Source organism: Salvelinus sp. IW2-2015, linkage group LG4q.1:29 (assembly GCF_002910315.2).
Source record: "Salvelinus sp. IW2-2015 linkage group LG4q.1:29, ASM291031v2, whole genome shotgun sequence".
Classification (NCBI taxonomy): Eukaryota; Metazoa; Chordata; class Actinopteri; order Salmoniformes; family Salmonidae; genus Salvelinus; species Salvelinus sp. IW2-2015.
The window spans coordinates 22,271,658-22,288,812 of record NC_036842.1 but is presented as its reverse complement, the minus strand read 5'-3'; the positions used below and the strand labels follow the sequence as shown (position 1 = coordinate 22,288,812).

The 17,155-nt window shown below is 42.6% G+C and overlaps 1 protein-coding gene across 1 annotated transcript in view; it reads right to left on the bottom strand.

Moving 5' to 3' along the window:
- Nucleotides 1-336: 336 nt before the first annotated feature.
- The window catches only part of LOC111960856 (transmembrane protein 132D-like), a 34,985-nt gene continuing 18,166 nt past the window's right edge, over nt 337-17,155 (bottom strand). Inside the window, exons 5-6 of the mRNA XM_070439452.1 lie at nt 3,424-3,615; nt 337-2,706 (exon numbers count right to left, since the gene is read on the bottom strand). Coding sequence (XP_070295553.1) covers nt 1,651-2,706; nt 3,424-3,615 — 1,248 coding nt within the window. The 3' untranslated portion in view covers nt 337-1,650. The remainder of the gene's footprint in view (nt 2,707-3,423; nt 3,616-17,155) is intronic.

The following is a 17,155-nucleotide window of genomic DNA, read 5'->3' as shown; positions in this document are numbered from 1 at the left end:
ATGACCTGACCAGGAAAAACTCTGGTCCCCATAGGCTAACATGTGATCAAAATATGGAAATAGTTCTGGTGTTGTAAAACAACTCTTGGTTCAGCCATGTCTGAAGTAGTACTTTAGGGATGCAGACATCACAATAACTTATTTCCCCAGCTTACTATCTGCCTGGCAGATGCACAAATGCACAAATACCAAATTGCCAATCTCGTTAGAGCAGCAGTCGGTTTGTAGAAATGGAGAGGTTGGATGGGTAACTCAGTCTGGAAAGATAGAGGGATGAATTAAATGTCTAGACAAATGAATCAAACAGAAACAGGAGAGAGAGGTTTCACCTTTAGTTTTAATCAAATCCAGAGGCCATTCTGAAAACAGTAAGGGATGGACATCTATGGATCTGATTGACGGGGAGGAAGGAGGGGATGGGGATGGACGCGTCAGGATTTTTGCCAGAGAGCAGATCACTATTCCACCTGGAACTCAGCAGCTCATGTCATTAGAGTTTAGTTTATTAATGTACTAGCATCCTTATACTAGTATGCTATACTGATCTCCACCAACCATTGGTTCTGGTAATAGACCTGTACTATATTGTGTGTTTGGGTTCTATGGCTCAGTCTTAGTGAAATAATCTGCAGTGATTATGGTCCATCTGAAAGTGGAATAAATAGATACAAAATTGGGATTTAACACGATGTCGCTCACCAACAGTTACGCTCACCAATAATTACAGGTAAGGTCAGAATTGAACTAATTACACGAGGAGTAAAAATCTCCATGTAGGCTACAGGGTTAACCTAGAAATTGGAAACAGTCAAAGGAATCATATCAACTACCTTGACAACAAAATAACAAAAAGAATGTCACAAACAACAAGTAGGAGACACTCCTGTTGCCTTCTAATAACAGAGAGAAAAGAAAAGATAAGAAGAAAACTACAAAATAATAAGAAAACACACAACCTAGAGCTCAGCTATTCAATGAATGTCATGTCTTTGACAGGGATGTGTGTGAGAGAAGCATGTGTCTTATAGGGAGGACTCTACAGTATGTACACATATATTTCTGACGGATCAACAGGAACTAAGACAGGCTTTGTCTTTGTCTTCAGTAACATGCATGTTGATCTCTGGAGAACAAAATGAAATTCAAATAGGAGGACAGACTAAAGAATGAGGTTACAAAATATTGTCTCTCATACTCCAAACCAGTCTCTATGCTCAACTTATTTACATTTTTAATAGCTTTGAACACTTCTCTCATAGACTCTGTAATTGCTTAACAACATAATACACAGCAGAATAAGGAAATTATGATTTAAAAAGTCAACAGAGAGAGCTGTGCGTGAAAACAAAATTAAATAAGCTTATCTACAATTAAAGACAGGGAGCAGATATATCTACTAATTAAAGTGTCATTCAAGTTAAAAAATTCCCACATATCCAATGTGGTGTAATGGCAATTTGAGTTTCCCCTCATTTTTGATCCTCGACCATTCCGATAGTAACAATGGAAACAACAATGGCTGGAAGGCTCCATCTTGTTGTCATAGCGAGGTACCAATTTCAATAAAACGCACCCCTCACTCCCTCCTTACTCTGAAGGCATTCGGGTGTGTTAGAGATACTCATTCGTCCACGAAAAATACAAGCGCCTCTATACAACGTTCTTTGTAGCGTTCTCGTTCAACCTCTCCATGTAATTCCGGAGCTCTTGCGAGTCCCCGAGCTCGATGTCTGGACACACCCACTTAATGTCGCTGGTCAGTCCAAGAGCCAGTGGGCTCAGAACTGGACATCCATTATTGGGCTTGACGTTGGAGAAGGTGGTGAATTTGACCCTCTTCCTCTTGGTGGTGGGTGAGTTGAGTGACTCGTTCCTACCTCCCTGACAGCTTCCCTGGGCACTGCTCTTCAGGGCCCCTCCATTCAGCAGCTGGCTGCCCTCCTCCAGGGTTGAGCCCAGCTCGTCCTGCTGCTGCTGCAGACACAGGCCCTCATCCTGGCCAAGCCACACCCAGTCGTGGGCATGAGGCATTGCCTCAGGGGCCTCCAGGGGCAGTTCCTTGCTGCGGTACTTGAGGGCGTAGGAGATGCAGTTGATGAGAAAGACTAGGATGGCCAGGCAGAAGACCCCCAGCAGGGCGTACATACCAATCTCCAGGTCTGTGAGGCCACGGCGGGATGACAACAGGTCCTCCTCTGTGCTGCGGCCCCGCGGCAGCTCCGCCTGGGCAGGGAACTCAGAGAACTCTCCAGGGACTCCTCCGTCAGCCAATAGCCTGTCCCCGTTGGGCCTCCCCGGGATGGGGGCCTTAACCGTGGTAGCGTCCCGATTCATGATTCCAGCCTCAATGTCAGAGATGGAGCCTCCGTAGTAGGGTGGGTCTGGTCGGGTTCTGCCTCCGGGGCGGCTGTACGGCTCCTCAGAGCTGCCAAACCTAACACTGATGTTTCCTACCCCGGCTGCCAGGATGATGCGTCGCTTCGTCTTCCGGCAGATCTCTGATGATGTCATCTCTACGCGCACCAGTAACCCTTGACCTTCGCCCTTTGCCACGATAACCGGCCACTTCCACTCGGTGCTGCGCTGTACTGACACCACCTGCTCGTCCAATGAGGTGGCTGTGAGCACAAAGTGGGCGGGGTCATAGTGGTCCAGAGGGGTCATGGAGCCGTCACTGAACTGAAGCCAGGCACTGATAAGAGACTCCTGAGGACACATACATACACACAAACACACACACACACACACACACACACACACACGCACGCACACACACAGACATCAGTGCGTCACCAGTGTTGTTTTTCCATCAAAAGGGTAAACTAAACAACACTGTCTGAGTAGCGCTTCAACAAAGCCAATCTCTACCCACATGTCTACTCTAGAACACCAACTCCCCTTGGGACACACTGCAACTTAAAAGGAAAGAATGTTCCCTGTCAATGTAAACTGTTACTGTTACTAGACACAAGCAACCGGTATCTGCAGGAATCGCATCTTTTCATCTTTATCAAGAGAGAAAAAGAAAGAAAGAGTGAGTGTAGAAGTAATGAGAGAGAGAGAGAACCCCGACAGATGTACAGAGATGTTTGAATTAGCCAGATTTAAAAGCACAGGAGAATTTCAGCTGAGCAGGAGGTCTCTGCAGCTGTTCCTCTGAAAATGTGTCCGTTTCAGAAGCAAACATCTTCATTGAGATTAGATCAATACTTTGATATCAGAATCTGATCATATTCACTATAAAGGATAAAATGGCAGCCAATGTGATTCCACCTATTCCGGGTGAGAAAGTTACAGTTTACCTTCATCACATATCTCATATAAAGATTTTGAAAATTCCCATATACAATTTCTATCTATTGGTCAACATATGATACTGTATGTTTGGTGCAGTAGGTTGCTGAGTCATGTGTGTGTGGTTACCTGTTTGAGTTTCTGCATGACTTCCTGTGTTGTAGCCGTGGCAACGATGGCCCTGTTGCTCCCTGGGCTGAGCTGGAGGGACAGAGAGAGGCCAGAGACCAGCTGCACTCCCAGCTCTGTCACACTCACTTTGTCTTCCAGAACCCTGACCATCCGCTCAGCCAGGATCGAGTCAGACAGAGGGGACATCACCTACAACATTATACACACACATTAGTATACAAACAGACAGACAAACACACACACACACACACACTTGTATTGGTTCAACTTCAAATATATAATTTCACATCACCTGTACAAGCACTCACACTGAAGCCAACACGATCAATAATGGACAGAGGGAAGAGCGAAGATGTCAACATGACAAGCTTATATTAACACTGAAGAAAGAACATAATGATGGAGGAACACCATGACCCAAGCTTTTTCATAATGTACAGTGCGTATATTAATCAAGACAAGATGATGCATGTACTGTACACTCAATGGCGTCTGCGATCACCAGCTTCACACTCAGACACAGTCAGACACACACACACTCCGCCTCATCTGTCTGACTGGCAGTTCCCCGGCTCCGGGGCCTGCTGGAGATGTAAGCATGTAAATGTGAGTGATGTGTGATGAGAAGGGAAGTACTTCCATCCACTCCCATTAGGCATGAGTCTCCTCTCCACCATCCTCCTCTGCTCCACCACCCGCCCACACACAGACCCACGCTTCCACTCCCTCCACACTGCCATAATGAACTGTCAGCACTGATCACTGCCTCATCTGAAAAGGACCATGGCCAAAACACTCCTCCTCCACAGCACCGTACTGTTAAAGCTGCATGCTACTGGCTGCATGCTAACGACATAGCTAAACACACTGGGAACACACCGGGCCAGCTGTGTAGATATGTATACTATGGCACCTGTAGGGCTGGGTCGAAGGTCAAACATATAAGGCCCAGGGGTAATTTGCGATCCGTTTAAGAAAGCTGGTGGTATGACAGACGTCACTACTTCACAGGAGAGGAATTTGAACGTAAAAAAATATATTTTCATCAAAATGTTTTTTTTTCTCTAGAAATGCCTTCTTGAACATGTGAACTTTCATGTGCGTTAATAAAACATTTGTATGTCACCCTTAAATATGAATAAAATTGTTACATTACGAGCCTAGTTGGTTTAGCCACAGACAAAGTGAGGAACCTTCCCACTAGCCATGATTGGCTGAGATAATGGATGGGCTGGACATGACGAGACATGAGTTCTGATTGGTCTGCTATGTTGCAGGCTTCTGTCTAAAACATGAGCTGCTCAGATAATCCTTGCGACCACGTTTACAAAAATATATATATAGCCAAGGAGAACTGCAAAGGGGTTGCTACTTCTCTCAATAACATTGCTGCCATGAATTTAGCAGGCGCTATCGACAAAGATCAGTGGGAAAAAGTTGAAAAGTGAAAACAAGTACTTTCTGGAGAACGATCGTGCCATGCTGACTCGCTTTGACTTTGAAAACCAATCAGACGATGAGGAAATCAACAACAGTTTTGTTGTCATGGAAGAAGTGAAATCAGTAGAATGCCTGCTGGAAAAGGAGTATGAGAAGGAGATGGAGAAAATTCTGATGTTTGATTGCAAATGCGGAGGGAGTCGAAAAGAGAACACAGAAGGCTGTTGTATATAATACCTGTCTCCGGATTACATCTTCAAACTAAGGCCATGAAGCAATCATCCATGTAAACGGCTAAGAGTCTAGCTACATTTCAGATATTATGCGTTTCTAATTTTGCCAAAGTCATTTTCATTGCAAGTTGAAGCCTACTGTTAGCTAGCTACTCTAAGGCTTCATGCCACAATGACTACCGCCCTGTAGCACTCACTTCTGTAATCATGAAGCGCTTTGAGAGGCTGGTTATGCACACATTAACTCCACCATCCCAGCACCCTAGACCCACTCTCAGAACCGCCCCAACAGATCCATAAATGGCGCAATCTCAATTGCTCTCCACACTGCCCTCACCCACCTAGATAAAATGAATATCTATGTGAGAATGCTGTTCATTGACTACAGCTCGTCAACAAGCTTAGGACTCTAGGTCTGTGCACCTCCCTCTGCAACTGGATCCTGGACTTCCTGACGGGCCGACCCCAGGTGGTGAGGGTAGGCAACATCACCTCCCCCTTGTTGACCCTCAACACATGGGCCCCACAGGGGTGTGTGCTTAGTCCCCTCCTGTACTCCCTGTTCACCCACGACTGCCTGGCCACGCAAGACTCCAACACCATCATCAAGTTTGATGACCACACGATGGTCATAGGCCTGATCACCGATGATGATGAGTCAGTCTACAGTGAGGAGGTCAGTGACCTGGCAGTGCGGTGGCAGAACAACAACCTCTCCTTCAACGTCAGTAAGACCAAGGAGGTGATCGCAAGCACACCCCCATCCACATCAACGGGGCTGCAGTTGAGCAGGTCAAGCTTCAAGTTTATCCAAATCACTAAATACTTCAAATGTTCCAAACACATGCGCAATGTCATGAAGAAGACGCGACAGTGCCTCTTCCCCTCAGGAGGTTGAAAAAGTTTGGCATGGGCAGTCAAATCCTCAAAAAGTTATCCAATTGAGACTGGCTGCATCACTGCCTTGTATGGCAATAGCACCGTCCTCGATCGCATGGCTCTACAGAGGGTGGTGCGGACAGCCCAGTACATCACTGGGGGAGAGCTCCCTGCCATAAAGGACATCTATATCAAGCGGTGTGATAGGAAGCCCCGGAAAATCTTTAACTTCTTAGTGATCCCTTCACGCGCCTGATTTGACAACACCCAGTGAAATAGCAGCGCGCCCTATTCAAAAACAGAAATACTCATAATAATAATTCATAAATCATACAAGGGTTATACATGGGTTTAAAGATGAACTTGTTGTTAATCCAGCCACAGTGTCAGATTTCAAAAAGGCTTTACGGCAAAAGCAAACCATACTATTATCTGAGGACAGCACCCCATCAAACATACACATGAAAATCATAATTCAACCCGCCGGGCACAACACTAAAGTCAGAAATAACATATAATTAATGCCTTACCTTTTGAAGATCTTCTTCTGTTGGCACTCCAATACAGTATGTCCATTAAACATCACAAATGGTATTTTTGTTCGATAATTTCTGTCGTTATATATCCAAAATGTCCATTTATTTGGCGCGTATGATTCAGAAAATACATCGGTTCCAACTCGCGCAACATGACTACACATTATCTAATTAGTTACCTGTAAACTTGATCCAAACATTTCAAACAACTTTCCTAATCCAACTTTAGATATTTTTAAACGTAAATAATCGATAAAATTTAAGACGGAATAAACTGTGTTCAATACCGGAGGAAAACAAAGTGGAGCGAGCTTTCAGGTCATGCGCCTCAACCACAACAGTACACTTCACTCGACCCTCGTTCTGAACAGGGCTATTTCTTAATTTCTCAAAGGAAAAACATCAACCAATTTCTAAAGACTGTTGACATCCAGTGGAAGCGATAGGAACTGCAAGCAACTGCCTTAGAATTCTAGATTCCCATTGATAACCATTGAAAAGAGAGTGACCTCAAAAGAAACTTTCCTGGATGGTTTGTCCTCGGGGTTTCGCCTGCCAAATAAGTTCTGTTATACTCACCGACATAATTCAAACAGCTTTAGAAACTTCAGAGTGTAATCTATCCAAATCTACTAATAATATGGATATCCTACGTTCTGGGCCTGAGTAGCAGGCAGTTTACTTTGGGCACACTTTTCATCCAGATGTGAAAATAGTGCCCCCTAGACTTAAGAAGTTTTAAAGACTACAACCACTCAAGCCATAGACTATTCTCTCTGCTTCCGCACGGCAAGCAGTACCGGTGCATCAATTCTGGGACCAACAGGCTCTTGAACAGCTTCTATCCCCAAGCAATACGACCGATAAGTAGCTAACAAATTGACTACGCGGACTGAGTTAACCTTTGAACTTTATTGACCTTTTATTTTTATTTTTTCACTGCCTCTATGCACACTCACAGGGCCCTACACACTTAATCGATCACCTACTCACTCACACATAATATGCACATACATTTATACTGACTCCACACACACACACTCCCTCACATACAAGCTGCTTCTACTCTGTTTATCATATATCCTGTTGCCTAGTCACCTTACCCCAATACATATCCACCTTCCTCACTGTAGTGTCCGTGCACATTGTAAATATGGTATTGGAACTGACCCTGTATATAGTATGCTCACTTACTTATTGTATTCTTCATAGTGCATCTTATTTCTTTTTTTTCTAGTATTACATTGTTATTGATTATTGCATTGTTGGGTTTTGAGTTTGCAATGAAGGCATTTCACTGTACTTGTGCATGTGACATAAAAAACTTGAAACATTAGCTGGCTGGCTCGCTAGCTACATGTATGATCTGTGTAGTAATATTACTAATATCTCAGAAATCCATTTGCATTTCTAGGTGTAGCCTACTGTTAGCTAACTAGCTAACATTGAATCCAGTTGGTTAGCTTTAGCTACCTGCAGATTCATACTACACCATTTCATGCATGGTGGCTAGCTATGACAATCTGCTTGTATTGCTTCTGTATGGGTTGGGATTATTGTTCATTGTTTAGCTGGCTAGCTAGCTACATGTCTAAACAAAAGACTCCACTTTGCCAGATGACCCATGACCCATGACCCATAAACTTAGCCAGCTGTGTCTGGGGGTGATTATGGCCATCTATGTGAACAGATTCTAGGTAATAGAGACCCATCCACTTAGATAGATGTTATTGGGGAGAGGTTATAGCCTCTTTTTCACATGACCTATCAATTTAGACAAGTGTGTCTGGGTAAGCCTCATCTAATAATGATCAAATATTTTTATCTGGAATTGGTCTTTCAGCATTTTGGTATTTTTATATTTTATTAGGAAAGCAGCACCTACTCTTCCTGGGGTCCATTAATAGACAGGAACAGCTCAAGGACAGAACTACATCAATTTAAAAAAGGCACACATAGCCTACATATCAATACATACATACACACTATCTAGGTCAAATAGGGGAGAGGCGTTGTGCCGTGAGGTGTTGCTTTATCTGTTGTTTTAAACTAGGTCTGCTGTTCATTTGAGCAATAAGAGATGGAACAGAGTTCTATGCAATGGTAGCTCTGTATAATTCTGTATGCTTTCTTGAATTTGGGGACTGTGAAAAGACCCCTGGTGGCATGCCTGGTGGGGTAAGTGTGTGTGTCAGAGCTGTGTGTAAGTTGACTATGCAAACAATTTGGAATTTTCAACACATTAATGTTTCTTATAAGAAGAAGAAGTGATGCAGTCAATCTCTCCTTAACTCTTAGCCAAGAGAGACTGGCATGCATAGTATTTATATTAGCCCTCTGATCACAATGCAGAGCAAGACGTGCTGCTCTGTTCTGGGCCAGCTGCAGCTTAACTAGGTCCTTGCAGCACTCGACCACACGACTGGACAATAATCAAGATAAGACAAAACTAGACCCTGCATGATTTGCCACTGCAGAATACGCCTGACTCTCCTCCACCAGTCAAACAAGGAGAATGGTCTAATGCCTCCCATCAACAAGAGAGCTAGCCCAAGCAAGCACAGGTTACAACGGAAGCATGAGGACTTGCAGAGTTGTGAACATCAACAACTATGCAAAGGTCTGACGGAGATGTGGACATACTCGGTATACAAATCCCAAAAGAAAGAAATGATCTCACTCCAATACATTTTTATAGAAAGATAGCAAAAATAGATAAGATCTTGTTACCATGGAAAGGAAAATACCTGTCTATTTGTGGAAAAATCACCCTGATTAACTCTTTAGTCATATCACAGTTTACCTATTTGCTTATGGTTTAGCCTACACCTAGTGACCTGCTTTTTAAATTATATGAACAAAAAATATTCAATTTTATTTGGAACGGCAAGCCAGATAAAATTAAAAGGGCCTATTTATATAACGAATATGATTTCGGAGGGAAGAAATTATTAAATATTAAAGCATTAGACCTCTCACTAAAGGCATCCGTCATACAAAAGTTATACTTAAATCCAAACTGGTTCTCTAGTAAATTGGTACGAATGTCTCATCCTATGTTCAAGAAGGGCCTTTTCCCCTTTATTCAGATTACACCTGCTCACTTTCGGGTGTTTGAAAAGGAAATAATCTCCAAAATATCTTTATTTTTTAAACAAGCCTTAGAAAGTTGGTTGCCATTTTAGTTTAATCCACCTGAAAGGACGGAACAAATAGTACAACAAATATCGTGGTTAAATTCAAATATACTAATTGATTAAAAAAATGTATTTATCGAATAGATTTTTTTTAAAAGGTATAATTTTAGCGAATGATATCATAAATAGGACTGGTGGAGTTATGTCACACATGCAGCTAACACAGACATATGGAAATGTCTGCTCTACCCAAAATTACAACCAATTAATTGCAGCATTACCACAAAAATGGAAAAGGCAAGTAGAAGGGGGAAAAAGTAAGGAACTTGTATGTCGGCCCAGTATTAAAGAACATAAATGGTTAAAGAAAAGTGTSATAAATAAAAACATATACCAATTTCATTTAAGGACCAAAAAACTGATAGCTGTGCCATATAAATTGCAAAATAGTTGGGAAGAGATTTTCCATGGCACATGGTTTATGAATTGATACACAAAACAACGCCAGATTCAAAACTTCGAATTTTTCAATTTAAATTACTATACAAAATTCTTGCAACTAATAGAATGTTATATATATGGGGGATACAATCTTCCCAGCTCTGCTGATTCTGCTGTGAGGAGGCAGAGTCATTAGATAATTTATTTTGGTATTGTCCATATGCAGCTCGTTTTTGGTCACAGGTCCAGAAATGGCTGAAGAATTGCAACAAGAATTGCAACAAGAATTGCAATCACCCAGCAATACTGGGTGTTTTGAAAAGCCATAGATCAATCAATAATATAATAATTATTTTCGCAAAAATGTTTATTTTTAATTTACAATCTGTAGAAGCTATGAGAATAGGAAGGTTCAATTCTTTTGTGAAGCATCACAGCACAGTTGAAAAATATATGGCAAATAGAAATCCGAAATTGATGATGTTGAGAGATAGATGGGAGGGGTTGAATGGAGCTGAAGGGTGGGACTAATAACAAGATAAACAATGTAAAACATACGGGATCTGTAAAATGTATATAGGTTCGGAACTTTTGTGAAATTGCACAGTTACAAATAGAATGGATGGACATTAGAAATAGAGGAAGGACTAAGAACAAACAAGAGAGAACTATTGTAAAGTAGACTGTATAAGATGTATAAATTGAAAAAAATGTGTATAAGATGTATAAATTGAAGGTAAAAGCAGAAGTGTTTATTAGTTTACTCCAATTGGGGGATTGGTGGTAGGGATTGCGGGGAATAATAATAAAGGTATATTCTTTAAAAAAGTATGTCTATATAGGTATGTGTATGTATATATGTATGCATGCGTGTATGGATATATATATTTACCCCAAAAATATGGGGGATTGGAAATGATGCAGACAATTACATTGATGGAAGCAACATTCTTTCCGCAATATTAAGCTGATCCACCCCTAAAAAAAAAAAATGTTTTAAGCACAGGTTACAACTGAAGCATGAGAACTTGCAGCGAGTTGTGAACATCAACAACTATGCAAAGGATAATAAAATAGTATTACCAGGACGCCACCCAGGACACAAAAACTTTGGTGGAAGGCTGCTGCCATGTGACAAAAACAAGGGTGGGGTGTCTCTACAAGGAATCGATGACGAACACTTGGTATGTAAAGCATAAACAACACATCTTTTGATTGTTTCATTTACCACCAACATGATTGGAACTACTTTTATTGATCTTGCATTTTTATAAAGTGTAATTTTACCTGAAGTTTTTCCTTATTGTAGTCAAATCAAATCAAATGTTATTTGTCACACGCGCCGAATACTACAGGTGTAGACCTTACTGTAAAATGCTTACTTACAAGCCCTTAACCAACAATGCAGTTTTAAGAAAAAGTGACTACAGTATGCATAGATCATTAACAGAGAGTAGAGGCAGTGTAAAAACAAAGGGGGTGGGTCAATGTAAATAGTCCGGGTGGCCATTTGATGAATTGTTCAGCAATCTTATGGCTTGGGGGTAGAAGCTGTTAAGGAGCTTTTGGTTCTAGACTTGGCGCTCCGGTACCGCTTGCCATGCGGTAGCAGAGAGAACAGTCTATGACTTGGGTGGCTAGAGTCTTTGACAATTGTTGTTCCTTCCTCTGACACCGCCTAGTAAACTCAGCAAAAAAAGAAACGTCCTCACACTGTCAACTGCATTTCTTTTCAGTTAACTTAACATGTGTAAATATTTGTATGAACATAACAAGATTCAACAACTGAGACATAAACTGAACAAGTTCCACAGACATGTGACTAACGGAAATGGAATAATGTGTCCCTGAACAAAGGGGGGGGCTCAAAATCGAAAGTAACAGTCAGTATCTGGTGTGGCCACCAACTTTATTTAATGCACAGCATTGAGATTGCCTGCAATCACAACAAGCTTAGTTAGATGATGCTGTGACACACAGCCCCAGACCATGACGGACCCTCCACCTCCAAATCGATCCCGCTCCAGAGTACAGGCCTCTGTGTAACGCTCATTCCTTCAATGGTAAACGTGAATCCGATCATCACCCCTGGTGAGACAAAACTGCAACTCATTTAGTGAAGAGCACTTTTTGCCTGTACTGTCTTGTCCAGCGACGGTGGGTTTGTGCCCATAGACGACGTTGTTGCCGGTGATGTCTGGTGAGGACCTGCCTTTCAACAGGCCTACAAGCCCGCAGTCCAGCCTCTCTCAGCCTATTGTGGACAGTCTGAGCACTGATGGAGGCATTGTGCGTTCCTGGTGTAACTCGGGCAGTTGTTGTTGCCATCCTGTACCTGTCCCGGATGATCAGCTGTCCGTCCTGTCTCCCTGTAGTGCTGTATTAGGCGTCTCACAGTACGGACATTGCAATTTATTGCCCTGGCCACATCTGCAGTCCCCATGCCTCCTTGCAGCATGCCTAAGGCACATTCACGCAGATGAGCAGAGACTCTGGTGTTTTTCAGAGTCAGTAGAATGGCCTCTTTAGTGTCCTAAGTTTTCATAACTGTGACCTTAATTGCCTTCTGTCTGTAAGCTGTTAGTGTCTTAACGACCGTTGCACAGGTGCATGTTCATTAATTGTTTATGGTTCATTGAACAAGCATGGGAAACAGTGTTTAAACCCTTTACAATGAAGATCTGTGAAGTTATTTGGATTTTTAGGAATTATCTTTGAAAGACAGGGTCCTGAAAAAGGGACGTCGCTTTTTTTGCTGAGTTTATATAGGATTCAATCTTTACCTGTTTGATGGGTCGTCTGAGGGCATAGAGGGATTTCATTTAAGCGTCCGTGTTAGTGTCCCGCTCATTGAAAGCGGCAGCTCTAGCCTTTAGCTCAGTGTGGATGTTGCCTGTAATCCATGGCTTCTGGTTGGGATATGTACATACTGTCACTGTGGGGACGACGTCGTCGATGCACTTATTGATGAAGCCGGTGACTGAGGTGGTATACTCCTCAATGCCATTGGATGAATCTCTGAACATATTCTAGCCTGTGCTAGCAAAACAGTCCTGTATTTTAGCATCCATGTCATCTGACCAGTTCCGTATTGAGCAGGTCACTGGTACTTCCTGCTTTAGATTTAGCTTGTAAGCCAAATGGAGGGCGAGGGAGAGCTTTGTATGCGTCACTGTGTGTGGAGTAAAGTTGGCCTTATACAGGTCATATTTTTACTTTTTACTATTTTCTACATTGGAGAATAATATTGAAGACAACAAAACTATGAAATAACACATATGGAATCACGTAGTAACCAAAAAAGTGTTAAACAAATCAAAATATATTTTGTATTTGAGATTCTTCAAAGTAAACACCCTTTGCTTTGATGACAGCTTTGCACACGCTTGGCATTCTCTCAACCAGCTTCACCTGGAATGCTTTGTCATGAAGGTAAAAGGTGGCTACTTTGAAGAATCTCAAATATAAAATATATTTTGATTTGTTTCACACTTTTTTGGTTACTACATGATTCCATATGTGTTATTTCATAGTTTTGATGTCTTCACTATTATTCTACAATGTAGAAAATAGCAAAAATAAAGAAAAACCCTTGAACGAGTAGGTGTGTCAAAACTTTTGACTGGTAATGTAGATGAGAACTCTCTTGGTAGATAGTGTGGTCTACAGCTTATCATGATATACTCTACCTCAGGCGAGCAATACCTCGAGACCTCTTTAATATTAGACATCGCGCACCAGCAGTTATTGGCAAATAGACACAAATCCCTGCCCCTCGTCTTACCAGACGTAGCTGCTCTGTCCTGCCGATGCAAGGAGAAGCCAGCCAGCTCTATATTACAGTTTGTCCCGTTGGTAGGATAGTCTTAATCGTAGATCGTCCAGTTTTTTCCAATGATTGCAAGTTGGCCAATAATACCGCGGGTAGTGGTGGTTTACCTACTCGTTGGTGAATTCTTACAAGGCACTCTGCCCTCCTCCCCCCTGTTCTCTGTATTTTCTTTACGCGAATGACTGGGATTTGGGCTTTGTCTTGACAAAGAATGTATATCCTTCGTGTTGGACTCATTAATGAAAAAATCTTTGTCCAGTTCGAGGTGAGTAATTGCTGTTTTGATGTCCAGAAGTTCTTTTCGGTCATAAGAGATTGTTGCAGCAACTTTATGTACAAAATGAGTTACAAACAATGTGGGGGGAAAAAAACATACAATTGGCGACATTATCAAGAAAGGCTACTACTTTTACCACTTTTAGTCTTGAAATCTTTGGTTATTTACTACACTACCTTACTCACTCTGTTTAGGACATGGCCTCACAAGTGAATCCTTAAAGAGATGGGTGGCACTAAGGCTTAAGAGGGTGGGAATGATGCTGAATGGGTGTGAACAAAGAGGTGTAAAAACTGAACCAAAACTTTTTAAGGACCATTTCTCTTTTTAAGTGGGTTTACAAGTTTATAAACGTTCAAAGCAGCATTACTTTGCCATTGTTATTCTGAATGCAGTGTATGACAGACCATTTTGAAGCTCTGAGTCTGTACTTTTGGCAAATGTCAAAAACACCTGTTAAAATTTTGGAACCGCTGGAAAGAGATGAGGTGTCACATTTGCAGCCTGTGGTTTGAAGTGATATGACCTCCCCACATGTGTTACCATGAGCATATAGGTAGAGATACCTTGTTGTTACCTTGAAGCTTAAGGTCTATTTAGGACTATTGTATTATCTAAGTGGGTACATTGTGTCACTGGTCAGATTAAGCCAAAGCTTTATCCTAAAATCCAGCAGCACACCTACCACCACATTTTCATTCAATGTCCTTTAATCTACTCTAGAACTAAGTGAAATAAAATAATACATAAATAAAAGTAACTTAGAAAAGTAGAGGGTCTTTTTATATTACATCTGTTGGTGACATTGTGGAGGCATTGTCAAAACAATGAACCATTCGAAGCTGTATTTGAAGCTTGGGAAAAGCAGTGATTGTGCGTTTAAAAGCTAATAACGGTTTTATGAGGTAAAGTGATTCATCAATTTAGCGGCAGCTAAAACAACAGGGCAGGGAGAGATGCATCTGACATAAGAAATGGGTTTTATTATTGGTAACCTTGAAGACCCAGGACCATCTACTCCCTTTTCAGCAGATTTCTTTTTGATAGTTTGATTACAAGACCCTCCTTGACGATTGCAGTGATTGCTCTGCTTTTTATCAGATTTTAATTCCAGACAATTGAGGAAGCTCTTGTTTGTAGCTGGATCTAAAATCACTCCAGTGAAGCGAGAGGCAATTTTGCTATCAAATAAAACTTCAAAGGTTCTCTAACAGCACTGTCAATACTCATTTGAGGCTGCCGCATGTGGGGTTCTCTGAGTGCCACTGTGTGTGTGTGCGCTTCAGGAAGGAGAGAAAAAAATAAATGAAGAGAGAGAAAGAGCATAGTGTGTTCTGTTTTGTGCGTTTGTGTGTTTTTTTGCATGTGAGTGATCAGCATCAGAACTATAGATTTGTTTACTGTGTGTGTGTGTGTGTGTGTGTGTGTGTGTGTGTGTGTGTGTGTGTGTGTGTGTGTGTGTGTGTGTGTGTGTGTGTGTGTGTGTGTGTGTGTGTGTGTGTGTGTGTGTGTGTGTGTGTGTGTGTGTGTGTGTGTGTGTGTGTGTGTGTGTGCGTGCGTGCGTGCGTGCGTGCGTGCGTGCGTGCGTGCTTGTATGATGGCGTAGCAGTTGGATGTCTGTTTTGATTGTCCCTTGTACATATCGTATATATTTCGTATATATTTTTTCTATTTTTTTATCTTATTTTCCATCTACGGACTGAACATAATCTCCTGCAACCCGCCTCACCCAAAGTGGTATGGATCGGCTATTTTTTACACTTTAGAACCGGAACCCCCTTCAGCAGCTAGCCAGCTAACCAGCTACTAGCTAGTAGTCAGTAAGCCACTGCTAGCGGTCATCACCGATAAGTCGGACATCTGCCAGCCTCAGCCCGGTCAACTCCTGCCAGCCTGCACAGCGCGATATCAACGCAGAGCATTGACTGCTTTACTCTATCACATCTCCGGATTCCTACCGCAAGCTCTGAACCTTTACTCCGGATCATCGCAGCTAGCTAGCTGCTATCCGAGTGGCTACTCCTGGCTAACGTCTCTGTCCCGAAGCAAGCACCAGTTAGCCTGGAGCTAGCCTCGAACCAGGCCCATCTCCTGGCTAGCCGAAGAGATCCATCAAGCAATTCCTGGGCTTCAATTACCTCTTTTGCCAATTGGCAAGGACCCTTTGCTGCCGACACGGAGCCCTGCCTATCCATCACGACTGGTCTGCCAACTGAACCGTCCGAGGTGGTTTCAACAGGCTACCCCGTAGCGACGTCCCCCTGAGGCCCATCTGCTAGCCTGCTGCTAGCCTCGGCCTGCTAGCTGTCTGAATCGCCGTGCCTCCAGGTCGCCTAGCTACTCACCGGATCCTATGATCACTCGGCTACACATGCCTGTCCCTAATGTCAATATACCTTGTCTATTGCTGTTTTGGTTAGTATTTTTTGTCATATTTCACTATAGAGCCTCCAGCCCTGCTGAATATGCCTTAGCTAGACCTTATGTTTCACCCCCCACACATTGCGGTGACCGCACCTGGTTTAAATGGTGCATCTAGAGACAAAACCTCTCTCATCGTCACTCAATGCCTAGGCTTACCTCCACTGTACTCACATCCTACCATACCATGTGTGTACATTATGCCTTAAATCTATTCTTCCGTGCTCAGAAACCTGCTCCTTTTACGCTCTGTTCCAAACGCACTAGACGACCAGTTCTTTTAGCCTTTAGCCGTACTCTTATCCTACTCCTCCTCTGTTCCTCTGGTGATGTAGAGGTTAACCCAGGCCCTGCAGCCCCCAGCATCACTCCCATTCCCCAGGCGCTCTCATTTGTTGACTTATGTAACCGTAAAAGCATTGGTTTCTTGCATGTTAACATTAGGAGCCTCCTCCCTAAGTTTGTTTTATTCACTGCTTTAGCACACTCCGCCATCCCGGATGTCCTAGCCGTGTCTGAATCCTGGCTTAGGA